The sequence below is a fragment of the Bufo gargarizans genome, chromosome 2 (genome assembly GCF_014858855.1).
Source record: "Bufo gargarizans isolate SCDJY-AF-19 chromosome 2, ASM1485885v1, whole genome shotgun sequence".
In the NCBI taxonomy this organism is placed as follows: domain Eukaryota; kingdom Metazoa; phylum Chordata; class Amphibia; order Anura; family Bufonidae; genus Bufo; species Bufo gargarizans.
In genome coordinates, this window is record NC_058081.1 from 454,785,857 (window position 1) to 454,804,868 (window position 19,012).

Below are 19,012 nucleotides of genomic sequence, written 5' to 3' on the forward strand. Positions count from 1 at the left end.
AATGAATGGGTCCAGATCTGTTCCGCAAAAAAACGGAACAGATCAGGAAAGAAACAACGGACGTGTGAATGGACCCTAAAAGTGACCCCATCTAAGAAACTACACCCCTCAAGGTATTCAAAACTGATTTTACAAACTTTGTTAACCGTTTAGGTGTTGCACAAGATTTAATGGAAAATAGATACAATTTCAAAATTTCACTTTTTTGGCAGATTTTCCATTTTAATATTTTTTTTCCAGTTACAAAGCAAGGGTTAACAGCCAAACAAAACTCATGATTTATGGCCCTGATTCTGTAGTTTACAGAAACACCCTATATGTTGTCGTAAACTGCTGTACGGGCACACGGCAGGGCGCAGAAGGAAAAGAATGCCATGCGGTTTTTGGAAGGCAGATTTTGCTGGACTGGTTTTTTTGACACCATGTCCCATTTGAAGCCCCCCTGTTGCACCCCTAGAGTAGAAACTCCAAAAAAGTGACCCCATTTTAGAAAGTACGGAATAGGGTGGCAGTATTGTTGGTACTAGTTTAGGGTACATATGAGTTTTGGTTGCTCTATATTACACTTTTTGTGCAGCAAGGTAACAAGAAATAGCTTTTTTGGCACTTTTTATTTTTTTTATTTTATTTTTTACAACATTCATCTGACAGGTTAGATCATGTGGTAATTTTATAGAGCAGGTTGTCACAGACGCGGCGATACCTAATATGTATACAATTTTTTTTTACTTATGTAAGTTTTATACAATAACTTTCTACATTTTTAAAACCCAAAAAATGTTTGTGTCTCCATAGTCTAAGACCCATAGTTTTTACAGTTTTTGGGCGATTTTATCTTGAGTAGGGTCTCATTTTTTGTGGGATGAGATGACTGTCTGATTGGTACTATTTTGGCGTACATGCAACTTTTTTGATCACTTTTATTACCTTTTTTGGGAAGTAAGGTGGGCAAAATTTCTATTTTCTCATATTTTTTTATTTTTATGGCGTTCACCGTGCAGGGAAAGTAACATGACCGTTTTATAGATCAGGTCGTTACGGACGCGGCGATACCTAATATGTGTAGTGTATTTATTTTTATTTTTTTTATTCAGTGATAAATGTTTTTTTTATCTTAACTTTTTTCACTTTTTTTTTTTTACTTTGACCCAGACCCACTTGGTTCTTGAAGATCCAGTGGGCCTGATGTCTGTATAATACAGAACAGTACAATATATTAAACTGTATTTTACTTACACTTTGTCTGAACAGATCTTTAGCATAGATCTGTTCAGCACCATGGACAGCAGGACGCCTGAGAAGGTGTCCTGTTGCCATGGGAACCTTCCCCGTCTGCCACAACTTCGCAGACTGGGAAGGGTGAGCACGGGGCTGCGGGGGGGGGGGCTGTCGGGGGGGCTCTCTCCCTCTCCATCAGGAGGCTGCAAAGGCACAGCAGCCCCCCGATGGGAGAGGGAGGGAGCCCCTTGACCCTGACAGTTAACCTTTTCCATACCGCGGTCTGTACGGACCGCGGTATGGAAAGGGTTAAACTGCTGACATCTGCACAGATGTCAACCGTTTATACCAAAGTGTCAGCAATGTGCTGACACTCTGGTATACCACTGTACACAAACGAATTTTCAAGGGGAGGCGAGCGGGGGATCGCGATCCCGCCTGCCACACCGCCCGCCTCCCGCAACGCCCCCACCACCCACAATACCCCCCCCCCCCCCGCACCACCCACCAGGATAAAATCGTGCAGGAGGGGTTCAAAATCTTTATTTTAGGCACTCTAAAGTTTCTGATCCCTGACCTCGGGGATCAGAAACTGCAGAAAGCACTGCAAACCGCAGGTCTGAATTGACCTGCGGTTTGCTGCGATCGCCGACACGGGGGGGGGGTCACATGACACCCCCCCCCCCCCCCCCCCCCCCCCCCCGGCGTTGTGACAGGATGCCAGCTGAATGATTTCAGCCGGCCTCCTGTTCAGATTAACCCCTGGGGCGCCGCAATCACTATTTAAACTTAGGACGTACCGGTACGTCCTGAGTCCTTAAGAACTCGGGAAATAGGGCGTACCGGCCTAAGTTCTTAAGGGGTTAAAAAACTGTGGCAGAATTGCATTTTTATCTTTTATTTTTCTATCCTACTAAAGAGTTAACAAAAGTTAATACATTATTTGTACCTCAAAATGTGGCCAGTAAACAATTCAACTCCTACCACAAAAAATCTTCATGCAGCTTTACATTGATGGAAAAATAAAAAGTTCTGGCACTTATAATGTGACAATTAGAGTTGAGCGAACACCTGGATGTTCGGGTTCGAGAAGTTCGGCCGAACATCCCGGAAATGTTCGGGTTCGGGATCCGAACCCGATCCGAACTTCGTCCCGAACCCGAACCCCATTGAAGTCAATGGGGACCCGAACTTTTCGGCACTAAAACGGCTGTAAAACAGCCCAGGAAAGGGCTAGAGGGCTGCAAAAGGCAGCAACATGTAGGTAAATCCCCTGCAAACAAATGTGGATAGGGAAATTAATTAAAATAAAAATTAAATAAATAAAAATTAACCAAAATCAATTGGAGAGAGGTTCCATAGCAGAGAATCTGGCTTCCCGTCACCCACCACTGGAACAGTCCATTCTCAGATATTTAGGCCCCGGCACCCAGGCAGAGGAGAGAGGTCCCGTAACAGACAATCTGGCTTCATGTCAGCAGAGAATCAGTCTTCATATCATAGCAGAGAATCAGGCTTCACGTCACCCACCACTGTAAGAGTCCATTTTCATAAATTTAGGCCCAGCACCCAGGCAGAGGAGAGAGGTCCCGTAACAGACAATCTGGCTTCATGTCAGCAGAGAATCAGTCTTCATATCATAGCAGAGAATCTGGCTTCCCGTTACCCACCACTGGAACAGTCCATTCTCAGATATTTAGGCCCCGGCACCCAGGCAGAGGAGAGAGGTCCCGTAACAGACAATCTGGCTTCATGTCAGCAGAGAATCAGTCTGCATGTCATAGCAGAGAATCAGGCTTCACGTCAGCCACCACTGCAACAGTCCATTTTCATAAATTTAGGCCCAGCACCCAGGCAGAGGAGAGAGGTCCCGTAACAGAGGATCTGGCTTCATGTCACCAGAGAATCAGTCTGCATGTCATAGCAGAGAATCAGGCTTCACGTCACCCACCACTGCAACAGTCCATTTTCATAAATTTAGGCCCAGCACCCAGGCAGAGGAGAGAGGTCCCGTAACAGAGGATCTGGCTTCATGTCACCAGAGAATCAGTCTGCATGTCATAGCAGAGAATCAGGCTTCACGTCAGCCACCACTGCAACAATCCATTGGCATATATTTAGGCCTAGCACACAGGCAGAGGAGAGAGGTCCCGTAACAGACAATCTGGCTTCATGTCAGCAGAGAATCAGTCTTCATATCATAGCAGAGAATCAGGCTTCACGTCAGCCACCAATGCAACAGTCCATTGTCAGATATTTAGGCCCAGCACCCAGGCAGAGGAGAGAGGTCCCGTAACAGACAATCTGGCTTCATGTCACCAGAGAATCAGTCTGCATGTCATAGCAGAGAATGAGGCTTCACGTCAGCCACCACTGCAACAATCCATTGGCATATATTTAGGCCTAGCACACAGGCAGAGGAGAGGTTCATTCAACTTTGGGTAGCATCGCAATATAATGGTAAAATGAAAATAAAAATAGGATTGAATGAGGAAGTGCCCTGGAGTCCAATAATATATGGTTATGGGGAGGTAGTTAATGTCTAATCTGGACAAGGGACGGACAGGTCCTGTGGGATCCATGCCTGGTTCATTTTTATGAACGTCAGCTTGTCCACATTGGCTGTAGACAGGCGGCTGCGTTTGTCTGTAATGACGCCCCCTGCCGTGCTGAATACACGTTCAGACAAAACGCTGGCTGCCGGGCAGGCCAGCACCTCCAAGGCATAAAAGGCTAGCTCTGGCCACGTGGACAATTTAGAGACCCAGAAGTTGAATGGGGCCGAACCATCAGTCAGTACGTGGAGGGGTGTGCACACGTACTGTTCCACCATGTTAGTGAAATGTTGCCTCCTGCTAACACGTTGCGTATCAGGTGGTGGTGCAGTTAGCTGTGGCGTGTTGACAAAAGTTTTCCACATCTCTGCCATGCTAACCCTGCCCTCAGAGGAGCTGGCCGTGACACAGCTGCCTTGGCGACCTCTTGCTCCTCCTCTGCCTTGGCCTTGGGCTTCCACTTGTTCCCCTGTGACATTTGGGAATGCTCTCAGTAGCGCGTCTACCAACGTGCGCTTGTACTCGCGCATCTTCCTATCACGCTCCAGTGCAGGAAGTAAGGTGGGCACATTGTCTTTGTAGCGTGGATCCAGCAGGGTGGCAACCCAGTAGTCCGCACAGGTTAAAATGTGGGCAACTCTGCTGTCGTTGCGCAGGCACTGCAGCATGTAGTCGCTCATGTGTGCCAGGCTGCCCAGGGGTAAGGACAAGCTGTCCTCTGTGGGAGGCGTATCGTCATCGTCCTGCCTTTCCCCCCAGCCACGCACCAGTGATGGACCCGAGCTGCGTTGGGTGCCACCCCGCTGTGACCATGCTTCATCCTCATCCTCCTCCACCTCCTCCTCATCCTCGTCCTCCTCGTCCTCCAGTAGTGGGCCCTGGCTGGCCACATTTGTACCTGGCCTCTGCTGTTGCCAAAAACCTCCCTCTGAGTCACTTCGAAGAGACTGGCCTGAAAGTGCTAAAAATGACCCCTCTTCCTCCTCCTCCTCCTCCTCCTCCTCCTGGGCCACCTCCTCTTCCATCATCGCCCTAAGTGTTTTCTCAAGGAGACATAGAAGTGGTATTGTAACGCTGATAACGGTGTCATCGCCACTGGCCATGTTGGTGGAGTACTCGAAACAGCGCAACAGGGCACACAGGTCTCGCATGGAGGCCCAGTCATTGGTGGTGAAGTGGTGCTGTTCTGTAGTGCGACTGACCCGTGCGTGCTGCAGCTGAAACTCCACTATGGCCTGCTGCTGCTCGCACAGTCTGTCCAGCATGTGCAAGGTGGAGTTCCACCTGGTGGGCACGTCGCATATGAGGCGGTGAGCGGGAAGGCCGAAGTTACGCTGTAGCGCAGACAGGCGAGCAGCGGCAGGATGTGAACGCCGGAAGCGCGAACAGACGGCCCGCACTTTATGCAGCAGCTCTGACATGTCGGGGTAGTTGTGAATGAACTTCTGCACCACCAAATTCAGCACATGCGCCAAGCAAGGGATGTGCGTCAAATTGGCTAGTCCCAGAGCTGCAACGAGATTTCGCCCATTATCACACACCACCAGGCCGGGCTTGAGGCTCACCGGCAGCAACCACTCGTCGGTCTGTTGTTCAATACCCCGCCACAACTCCTGTGCGGTGTGGGGCCTGTCCCCCAAACATATGAGTTTCAGAATGGCCTGCTGACGTTTACCCCGGGCTGTGCTGAAGTTGGTGGTGAAGGTGTGTGGCTGACTGGATGAGCAGGTGGAAGAAGAGGAGGAGGAAGCCGAGAAGGAGGAGGTGGCAACAGGAGGCAAAGAATGTTGCCCTGCGATCCTTGGCGGCGGAAGGACGTGCGCCAAACAGCTCTCCGCCTGGGGCCCAGCTGCCACTACATTTACCCAGTGTGCAGTTAGGGAGATATAGCGTCCCTGGCCGTGCTTACTGGTCCACGTATCTGTGGTTAGGTGGACCTTGCTACAGATGGCGTTGCGCAGTGCACACTTGATTTTATCGGATACTTGGTTGTGCAGGGAAGGCACGGCTCTCTTGGAGAAGTAGTGCCGGCTGGGAACAACATACTGTGGGACAGCAAGCGACATGAGCTGTTTGAAGCTGTCTGTGTCCACCAGCCTAAATGACAGCATTTCATAGGCCAGTAGTTTAGAAATGCTGGCATTCAGGGCCAGGGATCGAGGGTGGCTAGGTGGGAATTTACGCTTTCTATCAAATGTTTGTGAGATGGAGAGCTGAACGCTGGCGTGTGACATGGTTGAGACGCTTGGTGACGGAGGTGGTGGTGGTGGTGTTGGTGGTACATCCCCTGTTTGCTGGGCGGCAGGTGCCAACGTTCCTCCAGAGGCGGAGGAAGAGGCCGAGGCGGCAGCAGCAGAATAGGCCGAGGCGGCAGCAGCAGAAGAGGTAGCAGGGGGAGCCTGAGTGACTTCCTTGGTTTTAAGGTGTTTACTCCACTGCAGTTCATGCTTTGCATGCAGGTGCCTGGTCATGCAGGTTGTGCTCAGGTTCAGAACGTTAATGCCTCGCTTCAGGCTCTGATGGCACAGCGTGCAAACCACTCGGGTCTTGTCGTCAGCACATTGTTTGAAGAAGTGCCATGCCAGGGAACTCCTTGAAGCTGCCTTTGGGGTGCTCGGTCCCAGATGGCGGCGGTCAGTAGCAGGCGGAGTCTCTTGGCGGCGGGTGTTCTGCTTTTGCCCACTGCTCCCTCTTTTGCTACGCTGTTGGCTCGGTCTCACCACTGCCTCTTCCTCCGAACTGTGAAAGTCAGTGGCACGACCTTCATTCCATGTGGGGTCTAGGACCTCATCGTCCCCTGCATCGTCTTCCACCCAGTCTTGATCCCTGACCTCCTGTTCAGTCTGCACACTGCAGAAAGACGCAGCAGTTGGCACCTGTGTTTCGTCATCATCAGAGACATGCTGAGGTGGTATTCCCATGTCCTCATCATCAGGAAACATAAGTGGTTGTGCGTCAGTGCATTCTATGTCTTTCACCGCTGGGGAAGGGCTAGGTGGATGCCCTTGGGAAACCCTGCCAGCGGAGTCTTCAAACAGCATAAGAGACTGCTGCATAACTTGAGGCTGAGACAGTTTCCCTGGTATGCATGGGGGTGATGTGACAGACTGATGGGGTTGGTTTTCAGGCGCCATCTGTGCGCTTTCTGCAGAAGACTGGGTGGGAGATAATGTGAACGTGCTGGATCCACTGTCGGCCACCCAATTGACTAATGCCTGTACCTGCTCAGGCCTTACCATCCTTAGAACGGCATTGGGCCCCACCATATATCGCTGTAAATTCTGGCGGCTACTGGGACCTGAGGTAGTTGGTACACTAGGACGTGTGGATGTGGCAGAACGGCCACGTCCTCTCCCAGCACCAGAGGGTCCACTAACACCACCACGACCATGTCCACGTCCGCGTCCCTTACTAGATGTTTTTCTCATTGTTATGGTTCACCACAACAACAAATATATTATTTGGCCCAATGTATTGTATTCAAATTCAGCGGGATATAAATTTGAGGCCTAGTATTTAGGCGCTGGGTGACCGGTATGGATTTAGTGACAGAATTAGACTTGGAAATGCACAGAAGCGTGTGTGTGAAGTTATTCTGAATGACCCTATGTGCACCTTGAATATTATATACCCTTTTTGGGATAGATTTCAAATAGCTCTGATATAGCAGGAACCACTAAATTATGAAATTGCTAAATTGGGAATTGTATTTCAACCCAGAACAAAAAATGTGCTTTGACGGACACTAAATATCTTGCCCAGCAACAACAGTACAGCGGTAACGAGAGATTTAGCAGGATATAAATTTGAGGCCTAGTATTTAGGCGCTGGGTGACAGGTATGGGTTTAGTGACAGAATTAGACTTGGAAATACACAGTAGCGGGTGTGTGTGAAGTTATTCTGAATGACCCTATGTGCACCTTGAATATTATATACCCTTTTTGGGATAGATTTCAAATAGCTCTGATATAGCAGGAACCACTAAATTATGAAATTGCTAAATTGGGAATTGTATTTCAACCCAGAACAAAAAATGTGCTTTGACGGACACTAAATATCTTTCCAAGCAACAACAGTACAGCGGTAACGAGAGATTTAGCAGGATATAAATTTGAGGCCTAGTATTTAGGCGCTGGGTGACAGGTATGGGTTTAGTGACAGAATTAGACTTGGAAATACACAGTAGCGGGTGTGTGTGAAGTTATTCTGAATGACCCAATGTGCACCTTGAATATTATATACCCTTTTAGGGATAGATTTCAAATAGCTCTGATATAGCAGAAACCACTAAATTATGAAATTGCTAAATTGGGAATTGTACTTCAACCCAGAACAAAAAATGTGCTTTGACGGACACTAAATATCTTTCCAAGCAACAACAGTACAGCGGTAACGAGAGATTTAGCAGGATATAAATTTGAGGCCTAGTATTTAGGCGCTGGGTGACAGGTATGGGTTTAGTGACAGAATTAGACTTGGAAATACACAGTAGCGGGTGTGTGTGAAGTTATTCTGAATGACCCAATGTGCACCTTGAATATTATATACCCTTTTAGGGATAGATTTCAAATAGCTCTGATATAGCAGAAACCACTAAATTATGAAATTGCTAAATTGGGAATTGTACTTCAACCCAGAACAAAAAATGTGCTTTGACGGACACTAAATAACTTTCCCAGCTACAACAGGACAGCGGTAACGAGAGATTTAGCGGGATATAAATTTGAGGCCTAGTATTTAGGCGCTGGGTGACAGGTATGGGTTTAGTGACAGAATTAGACTTGGAAATACACAGTAGCGGGTGTGTGTGAAGTTATTCTGAATGACCCTATGTGCACCTTCAATATGATCTACCCTTTTAGGGATAGATTTCAAATAGCTCTGATATAGCAGAAACCACTAAATTATGAAATTGCTAAATTGGGAATTGTATTTCAACCCAGAACAAAAAATGTGCTTTGACGGACACTAAATAACTTTCCCAGCTACAACAGGACAGCGGTAACGAGAGATTTAGCAGGATATAAATTTGAGGCCTAGTATTTAGGCGCTGGGTGACAGGTATGGGTTTAGTGACAGAATTAGACTTGAAAATACACAGTAGCGGGTGTGTGTGAAGTTATTCTGAATGACCCAATGTGCACCTTGAATATTATATACCCTTTTTAGGGATAGATTTCAAATAGCTCTGATATAGCAGAAACCACTAAATTATGAAATTGCTAAATTGGGAATTGTACTTCAACCCAGAACAAAAAATGTGCTTTGACGGACACTAAATAACTTTCCCAGCTACAACAGGACAGCGGTAACGAGAGATTTAGCGGGATATAAATTTGAGGCCTAGTATTTAGGCGCTGGGTGACCGGTATGGATTTAGTGACAGAATTAGACTGGGATATGGCCAAAAAATAACCACACTATTGCTGGTTAAATGCACTTGGTGACGGGCGCAGCTTGCCCCTGATGTAGTATATGGCCAAAAAATTAACAGACTATTGCTGGTTAAATGCACTTGGTGTGACAGCTTCACCCTGATGTAGGCTTTAGCCAGAAAACAACCACACCATTGAGGGTTAAATGCACTTGGTGACAGGCGCAGCTTGCCCCTGATTTTGTATATGGCCAAAAAATGAACAGACTATTGCTGGTTAAATGCACTTGGTGTGACAGCTTCACCCTGATGTAGGCTTTAGCCAAAAAACAACCACACCATTGAGGGTTAAATGCACTTGGTCGCAGCTTGTGCTGGCGCACCACAAGACACAAAATGGCCGCCGATCACCCCAGAAAAATGTGACTGACAAACGGTCTGGGCAGCCTAAAAACAGTGAGCAATTGAGGATCAGCAGCTCAATGATCCACAGCTGCAGATCGATCAGTTAATCAAGTCCTTTGGAGGAGTTAATCTGCCTAATCTCGCCCTACTGTCGCAGCCGCAACCTCTCCCTACGCTAATCAGAGCAGAGTGACGGGCGGCGCTATGTGACTCCAGCTTAAATAGAGGCTGGGTCACATGGTGCTCTGGCCAATCACAGCCATGCCAATAGTAGGCATGGCTGTGATGGCCTCTTGGGGCAAGTAGTATGACGCTTGTTGATTGGCTGCTTTGCAGCCTTTCAAAAAGCGCCAAGAAAGCGTCACAAAAGCGCCAAGAAAGCGACGAACACCGAACCCGAACCCGGACTTTTACGAAAATGTCCGGGTTCGGGTCCGTGTCACGGACACCCCAAAATTCGGTACGAACCCGAACTATACAGTTCGAGTTCGCTCATCCCTAGTGACAATGAAAAAATACATGGTTTCTTTTAAGGCTCGGATAAGCAAAAGTGACTGCTTGCAAACAAACTGATTTCTTAACCCTTGAATCTCTTCCTGCTGCTACTCCTACTGCAGTGCCTGTTTATTATGGGGTCCCAGCAAATGCGTGAGTTGCACTGCTGTGCAAGAAAACTGTACACCTATATAAGGCTACTTTCACACCTGCGTTAGGTGCAGATCCATCTGATAATCTGCACAGACGGATCCGCACCTATAATGCAAACGCTTGTATCCGTTCAGAACGGATCCGTTTGCGTTACTCAATTTTTAAAAAAAGTCTACGTTGAAATGGATCCGTCCTGACTTGCAATGAAAGTCAATGGGGGACGGATCAGTTTTCAATTGCACCATATTGTGTCAGTGAAAACGGATCCGCTCCTATTGACTTGCATTGTAAGTCAGGATGGATCTGTTTGGCTCCGCATCGCCAGGCGCACACCAAAACGCTGCAAGTAGCGTTTTGTTGTCTGCATCCAGAGCGGCAAACTGATGCATTCTGAACTGATCCTTATCCATTCAGAATGCATTGGAGCTAAACTGATCCTGAACGGATCTCACAAATGGAATTCAAAACACCAGTGTGAAAGTAGCCTTACTTGTCAACTGAAGCTCTTTAGGGATCTCAAATAATTGTGCCTGGAAATATAAAAACACATTTCTATTAATAATCCTTCTTTTAGACTTTTTTTTTTTCACTTTTCTTATTAAATCCTTTCATTAGTTAGGCTACTTTCACACTAGCATTTTTCTTTTCCGGCATTGAGTTCTGTCCTAGGGGCTCTATCGGAAAAGAACTGACAAATGCTTTCTGTCAGCGGCGGATCCGGCGGGCAGTTTCGACTATGGAACTGCCCGCCAGATCACACTGCCGCAAGTGTGAAAGTAGCCTTACCTGCAAAGTTCATTCCACTGAGAAGCGTCATAATGATCAAATTGTAGAGATGTTGTACAAAAGTCGCAAACCAAGTGAGCTAAGTGAATAATTGAGAGATTGGATTGGGCCTTTTATCTGGCAGCCATGAGTAGGATGTTCCTTCCAACTAGCTTCACTGAAAGCTCATTAGACCTTGCTGGATTACATACATTTACAATGCTGTCCATCTGGCCAAAGAAAACTTGCTCTGAACAGAAATTCATCTCCCAATTTAAAAGTTCTTGAACAACTCTGCACTTTGTATCACATCAAGCAAAGAAACTATTCAGAACGAGGAAGGAAATGGCAAAAATGTCTATATAAATGGAACAAAAGATGAAAAATCGTTGAGAATAATGTCCCTAACTGCATATGTAACTTTATATGTTGATGTTGTCTACTGAAGTTTCAATATGCCACAAGCCTGTTAGATTATGGGTCATGCTATAGACCATTATATGGACTATATTGGACTGAAAGAACCTCTCTGATTTTTGAAACTGAGCATTGTGCCCTCTCTGAACGATCGCAATAATTTAGCCAAGTGCCCAATATTTCGATAATCATCAACCATATGTGCCCTCTGTGTTTGAGAGACTGTATAGATATGTGCCCCTGCTGGAGAAAATAGAAAGTGTCTCTCTGCCTATCTTTTTACGCACCATTAAAACAACCTGCTGTCATGGAACCATGAACCAGACGTACAACAAGAGATGAGTGGAAATAAGAGGGCTTTATTGAAAATAAAGCTGTAAGGCAAAAGTCCAAACGGATGGCTAAACCGAAGCAGGGTCTTGCGAAACCAGAGATCAGGAACCAGAAGGGTAGTCAGATGAAGCCAGGATCAGGAACCAACAGGGTAGTCAGACGAAGCCAGGATCAGGAATCAGCAGGGTAGTCAGACGAAGCCAGGATCAGGAACCAGAAGCAGCAGCAGTCTTAGAAGCATGTGAGCACAGGAGGACCAAGCAGGGAACTGAAGCCACAGACCTCCTATATATATGAGCTAGGCATCCAGCTCCTCCCAGTGGGAAGGAGGAGCCGCAGGGTGGGAGGCTACAAGAAACCCAGAAACCAAGATGGCCGCCAGCACATGTCAAACGAAGGAGAACAGCAAGGAGGTAAGACCATGACACCTGCATTCCCCAGCCTCTTCATTGTGTGCATTAGTTTATCTAGTCTGGCTATATTTATAGGGTCTGTACTAGTTGAGGGTGTCTCTATTTAGGGGGTCCTGTCTGGAGTCTAGCTTAGGCTGATGGTCTGAAGTCTGTATTTGTTACAGGATTATCTATGAGGGGAACAAAGGTAGTTGAAATCAAACATACCAAACCTTCTTTCTTCTATCATCTGCTGTTGGAGGAGAGACAATAGACCTTAATTTACATTTGTCATCCTATCTCAACAAACTCATGCATGTTAGATAAATGTCAGTCAATCACACTGGACAGCGTTAGAGCCATGTGCTGACATTCTTCCTACATCTGTGTAGTCACTATATCCAACTTATGAAGGCTTTCGTCCCCCCCCCCCCCCCCCCCCAAAAAAAAAAACGCTACACACAGCTTTTTATTTTTGTTTTTTTGTCCAACAGAAAGCAGCATATATGCCGGAAAGTGGCCGGATCCCTGTTGAATCCCATTACAGTGAACGGGGATCTGGCGATGCATGGTGGTATCCGGCTATGGTGGATACAGTGAACTCCAGCAGTCTGTTCCTCCTCCTCCACAGCTCATATGTGAATGTGGCCTAAGATAAGGCTAGGTTCAGACAACTATGCAACAACTCTGACTCAAAATCAAAGTGTTACCCAGATTGCAAAGGATGAAGTCTGAGGGAAAATCAACCGCTTTTCTGCATAAGTATGAGCAGATCAAAAAGTATGAAGAATGGTCTGATTTGTGTGGACATTTTCCGCTACATATGGATAGGCCAGCCATGAGCCTCAGGAATGATATTCTTTGAGCACTCCACAGGCACCTGTTATTCCAAGCATTTCCTCAGCTGCTCACCCACTGAGATTAAACTGCTGCATTAATATGAGCGAGAAATGATCAAAACAAAGTGGGCGCAGGCAAAATAAAGGGCAGCTCTCTAATTACTCAACATCAGAGTCGGGGGCTCATTAAATATTCAGGTGACCCTAATGAAGGCCACTGACATTACATTCATTGTGCAAACAATCACTTCCTGCTCCGAGGGATACAGAGACACAGTGGAGGAGGTCTTCATGAATTATTTACATCCTCTCTGAAGACTTGATATCATGGATCAGTTTGGGTTACTAGGTAATGGTTTCTCATTACCTCAGAGCTCAAGTCTTGCTGTGATGACTACATCATGAAAAGCAGCCCCGGAAAGGCAAATGACCGGAGTATGACCCACCCAATGAGTTCTTCTATAAGATCTGACAGGTCTTTTATTTTTGTTGACTTCTATATATCCCAGTGCTAGTCATTATGTTCGTTTCATATGTTAGTTTAAATTGGAGGTTTGCCAATCTTGGTAGGTACGAGAAGCTCTGATATGCCTGATTTAAGAGATCACTAAATGTTTAAATGGACTACTGAACATCACGCAGCCACAGAAAGCAAGTTTTAACAAGACCTTTATGAAGTTGTAACCCCAAAGTGCCACCTAAGAAAGCATGTAAATGTCACATGGTAGATGGAGGGCCTTGTTATAAAATGAATGCTGGAGCCCAGGAGATGAAGTGAATGTAGGGGACATCAAATTGTGCTGCTAATGTAGCTGTGGATCTGTAGGACTGGGGGTGGTCAGGGTAACCAGCCAATGTTGTTCAAGGGCTCCTTTCCAACCAGCATAGATATAATGCACTTGAGCCACATTAATGTTTTGAAAACTAGTGCAAAAGGGGAACGGTTTCAATCTCTTTTTCTCAGAAGACCTTTTTAAAGACACGTGGTTGGTCTTTGTAGAACTAATTGATTGTGAAAATTAAGCTATAGCTGCAGTCTGAAGGCATACACTGAATTGTATGCAATGGACTGCAGCTATCATTTAATGTCATTGCAGTCTTAACGGAAGCCACAAAACACTACTGCAGATCCTAATGTCACCTGATGGACCTCACTGACCTACAATAGATAAAATATGCAAAATTTTAAGGGGTAAAATGTGTACTTTTTCTAACTGCCTGCTGGAAAGCAGGCATAGTTTCTAAAGAACACATACTTTAGGCGAGATTTATTATAGCAAGAGTAGATATTCTCTCCTGGTTGTCAGACAGGTAGAGGTATGGAACTTTTAATACTTTCGGGGAAAATCACTCCAACTGCCTTTTTTTTTTTTTTTTTTTTTTTTTCACTCCAACCAGAAACGATGTCCTTGCCTGTTTAGTAACTGTTTTCAGACCATCCAACAATAATTAGACCACTTAGCTAACAGCTCTTCAATTATTCTAATATATGTTTTCATACCTTCATCAGAGATATTTAAAAGCCTGAACATTGACTTGCCACATTCTACATTGACTGGAACATTTGTGGCTCCAGAGACACAGCTTTATTTTTGGAAAAAGAGCTAACTTGCACATCAGCTAAACCTGTGGGCACACACACTACTCTGACTCAATCGCATAAAGAAACAACAGATTTCCTCCTTCGTCTTCCCATCTTTCTTGGTTTTCTAATGTTCTTCACTGGATTGATGTAGTAAAAGGTTTACTTTTGTCTTCCTAGTGTGAGGGCTAAATTGACAATTCCACCTTTCATTTTCCAAAGGAGCTGTGAAAAATGAAAGGTGGAATCTGATTAATTGCTATGGGCAACGGATAACTAAGCCAGTTCTACTTTTCACCAGTTTAATAAATCTCCCCCTATGTGCTTACCTTGCATACTCTTCTTTTTTTTTTTTTTTTTTTTTTTTTTTTTTGTGGAATACTTTTCTTCAATAAAATTTGTGCTTAAAGGTAAATCCAGTAAAATTTTTATTCCTTTAGAAAGATATTTCCATCTTGGACATTAATGACAGGTGCCAAGTCCTAGCGATATATCTCCAGATCCGCCCACCTCCCAGTAAAGGAGAGAGTACTGAGCAAGCAAGGTCACCCGCTATGGGTGTTCCAAAAATAGTTGAAAGCACCATAGCAGTGAATGGAGAGCACCCAAGCATGTGCAGTCTGTTCTCCTTCACTTTGGTGAGTCCATTCTAGAGAGAGGCATGTTTCCCACCTCTAAGACCTACTCCTATCTGATTTTGATGGAATATCCTAGCAAAAGGCAAAGTCTGAGATGTACAAAACCATTTAATTCTATATAACGCATAACTGGTTTCTTTTTTTTGTCTTGTGTGCTTTGACAGATGCGTATTATTTGCAAAGATGTCTCTGCGGAGGTTCTGTATGATGTGCTCCATGATACCAGCTACCGCAAAAAGTGGGATTCTAACATGATCGATACCTACGATATTGGAAGACTCACTGTCAATGTCGATGTTGGGTACTACTCATGTAAGGATTTATTATGGCCATTGATGTCTATGTTCCCCATCTTTCTATCGGTCTGTGCCTGTACAAATGGCTTTCTATGGCATACATATAAAAATAGTGTATAATATTAAGGTTTTGGCTTTTACCATAGAATTTTGAGTCACAATTTATCATACTCTTTTGTTCTGTCAACTTATTTCCCTTCATTACAGGGAAATGTCCAAGTCCACTAAAGAACAGAGATTTTGTGACGCTGAGGTCCTGGCTGCCACTTGGGAATGATTATATGATAATCAATTACTCGGTGAAGCACCCGGTAAGCTTTAATTTCTTGCAGTAATGAATAAAAATATTTCTGTAGGGTCCAAACAAAACTCATTATCAAATCATAAGATATCAATATTGCTTCAAATGGTAACTATTCAGGCTCCTTTCTAGTATAGTTTAAATTTTAGTTTGTTATTAGTGTTGGGCGCAAATATTCGAATCGCGAATGTCGGCACTTCGAGAATTTGCAAATATTTAGAATATAGTGATATATATTCGTATTTTCAGATATTCTAGATTTTTTTAAATTATTATTATTTTCATCTGAACCCATGATCCCTCCCTGCTTCTTGCTTGTGGGCCAATAAGAAGGCTGCAATATCTGTCTGAGCTTAGCAACATCCCCAGCAACCAATAAGAAAGTTTCCTGCACCTTACGATATAAGAACCTCCCCGGCAGCCATTTTCTGTAGTTTTATGGAGTTCTGAGAGAGATAGCAGTGTCATTGCTGTGCTCTGTGCTTTGCTGTGCTTAGTTAGTGTGTGTGTGTGTGTGTGTGTGTATATATGTATATGTGTGTGTATATGTGTGTATATATGTATATATATATATATATATATATATATATGTGTGTATATATATATATATATATATATATATATATATACAGATAGTTAGGGGGAGATAGTCAGTCAGTGTAGGTTAGATCCTGATATAGTGTGGTTCCAGTGCAGGGTGTTAGGTAGTGTGATAGGTTCTGACAGACAGACATACATAGTGCTGTGATGTCACAAGTTCACAACCAATCACTAATATGTAGTCAGACCTGCTAAAATGTGAAGTATCATGTAATTCTCGAATTCGCAAATATATGATGAATATTCTACAAAGTATTCGCGAAATCCAAACGAAAGGCAAAATCCAGCTCAGTCTCGCAGAGGTAAAATCAATAAAAATACATCCAGGAAAAAACATCTTAGTCTACATATTTTGGGCTACTTAGAATGTGAGCCCTTACTCATGACAAAGTATTCGCGAAATATCGTGAATTTGAATGTTACCCCTGCCGCTCATCACTATTTGTTATAAATGCTATAGCCAAAACAATATAGATAGACCCTGTCAGGGGAGGGCAAAACTCATTAGAGACATTGCTTGCCATTTGGCTACCTTGCCCAACTTGCCCCCAACCTTTACAGTAATAAAAAAAAAAATCAACCTTTATTACAATAATACTAAAACGTGGTTATACTGAAAGTGCATTCAGAAAAATCGCTCATTAGCATATCAATATAAGTTCTTTTTTTAGCGAAACGGCTGCCCCAAAAGCTATTATATTAGGATTGTTTGGCAGAGCAGACACTAGCGGATCGCTAGTGTCTGAAAGCTAATTATGTGAAAACTAAGTGGTAGAAACCCTTTAACTGGCTAGATAAATATGTAGCTAGCATCAGCATGGCACCTAAAACCTAACCACTGCCCCCAACATTTTTCGCCAGCTACACTTCATCAGGAGTAACGGTCAGAAATAGTAAGGGCGCCGTGGAACTAACTTATAAAGCCCACTATTCTCCTCCCTATTAACTGAGTAACCTATAGGAATGGAGCATCGTCTGATTGGCAGACTACGATGTCCCTTGTGTTGTGCTTGTCCAATGATGACCAGTATGGACCCACCTGAGCTAATGATGCTGCGGGGAGGTACCGAGTGACAGCGTGCGTGGAGAATGCCTGCTCTTCAGCTTACAATAGTGAGCAAGGCTCTTCTACAGTGCGGCTGGAGGGGAGGGGGTGCTTTTTACGATGGGCAGGGAGGCAAATCCAAATTCATGCAGCAAGCCCCTGAGGAGCCAATGTAGAGAATAGGAGTGGTAGTGTCCCTGATGAAGTGTTGTGTCAGTGTATTCCCTCAGTCCCTGGGGATTGGTGTAGTGGAAATGTTGTACCAGAATCAAACGTAACACAGTCCTTTTTACTGCAGTGAAGAATTTCAAATGCATTCAGTACCAGCAGGCTTTAAATCTTCTCTGGCACCAGTAAAGATATGGAGGCAGGTTGGATGGTGGCAGTTCCGCACTTAGGTGATATTTTGGCTGCAATCCCTCACCTTGCAGCAGTGTCTTCAATGCTGGTGGTAGTAGCATTTCACTCTGCTGTCTTGCTTCTCATGACTTTGCTTGAGAAAGGTTTGAGTAGGTCTCTCTGAAGAATCTGTAACAGGTCAGGAGCACTGTAATGTGCTGCCTCTCCCTTCTGTCTCTGGACATGAATGCCCCGTCTTGGTAGGAAGCGGGACTAGCCTACTCCTACTAAGAGGGGAGAAACAGGGTGGTTAACTATTGCCATTTATTCCTTGCTGGGTAGTATGACCAGAAACAAACAAAGTACATAATGCAAACTACCGTATTTTTCGCCCTATAAAACACACCTGCCCATAAGACGCACTTCGATTTTTGAGGAGGAAAATAAGAAAAAAAATATTTTAAACCAAAAGGTGTGCTTATGGTGGGTTTTGAACTAATGGTGGTCTGTGGATGACACATACCGTATATAGCATCTTATGCTATATATGTTGCATCCACAGATATCCCCCTTAAGTGTCCCTGTGTATGGTAAATAGTGACCCCAATACAGGGGGAAGAGGCTGGCAACTGGTGTTGAAATCTCGGCGGGGCCCGGTGCAGTCGCTGTACTCTAATACACCGGGCCCCGCGCACACTTATTCATATGTAAACTGTATGCAATCCATATGTAAACTGCAAGGTAGCGCAATCCACATAGTACTCACTATGAAACTCCCGTACTAGCAGGCACTGCAGGCTGGCCGTTCACTCACTTCCTCATGCACCTGCTTCATTAATAAAGTGGGAGGAGCATGCGCATGAGGAAGTGAGTGACTGGCCAGCCTGCCCGCTAGTATGGGCGTTTCGTAGTGAGTACTATGTGGATTGCACTACCTTGCAATTTACATTTGGATTGCCTACAGTTTACATATGAATACTGGTGTGTGCTGGGCCCGGTGTATTAGCGTACAGTGACTGCAACGGGCCCCGCCGCAAGTTGCCAGCCTCCAGCCGGCGATTGTATCGGTGTTAGCGGAGTAAACATTTCAGCATTTTTGGGGGTGGAAAGTGCGTCTTATGGGGCAACAAATACGGTATATACAAATTGGAGTACACCCAGCTCTGGGGAACTACTGTCCATATACACACTGGCAGGTGTTTGCCACCAAAAAGCTAAACTTTGTTTGGACCATTTAAGAAAAAAAAGAGGATGTTTGTCACCA

General features: G+C 44.9%; 1 protein-coding gene across 1 annotated transcript in view; it reads left to right on the top strand.

Annotated features, from left to right (window-relative positions):
- The window catches only part of LOC122926436 (START domain-containing protein 10-like), a 61,628-nt gene that overhangs the window by 39,028 nt on the left and 3,588 nt on the right, over window positions 1–19,012 (top strand). Inside the window, exons 2-3 of the mRNA XM_044277813.1 lie at window positions 15,332–15,479; window positions 15,671–15,774. Coding sequence (XP_044133748.1) covers window positions 15,332–15,479; window positions 15,671–15,774 — 252 coding nt within the window. The remainder of the gene's footprint in view (window positions 1–15,331; window positions 15,480–15,670; window positions 15,775–19,012) is intronic.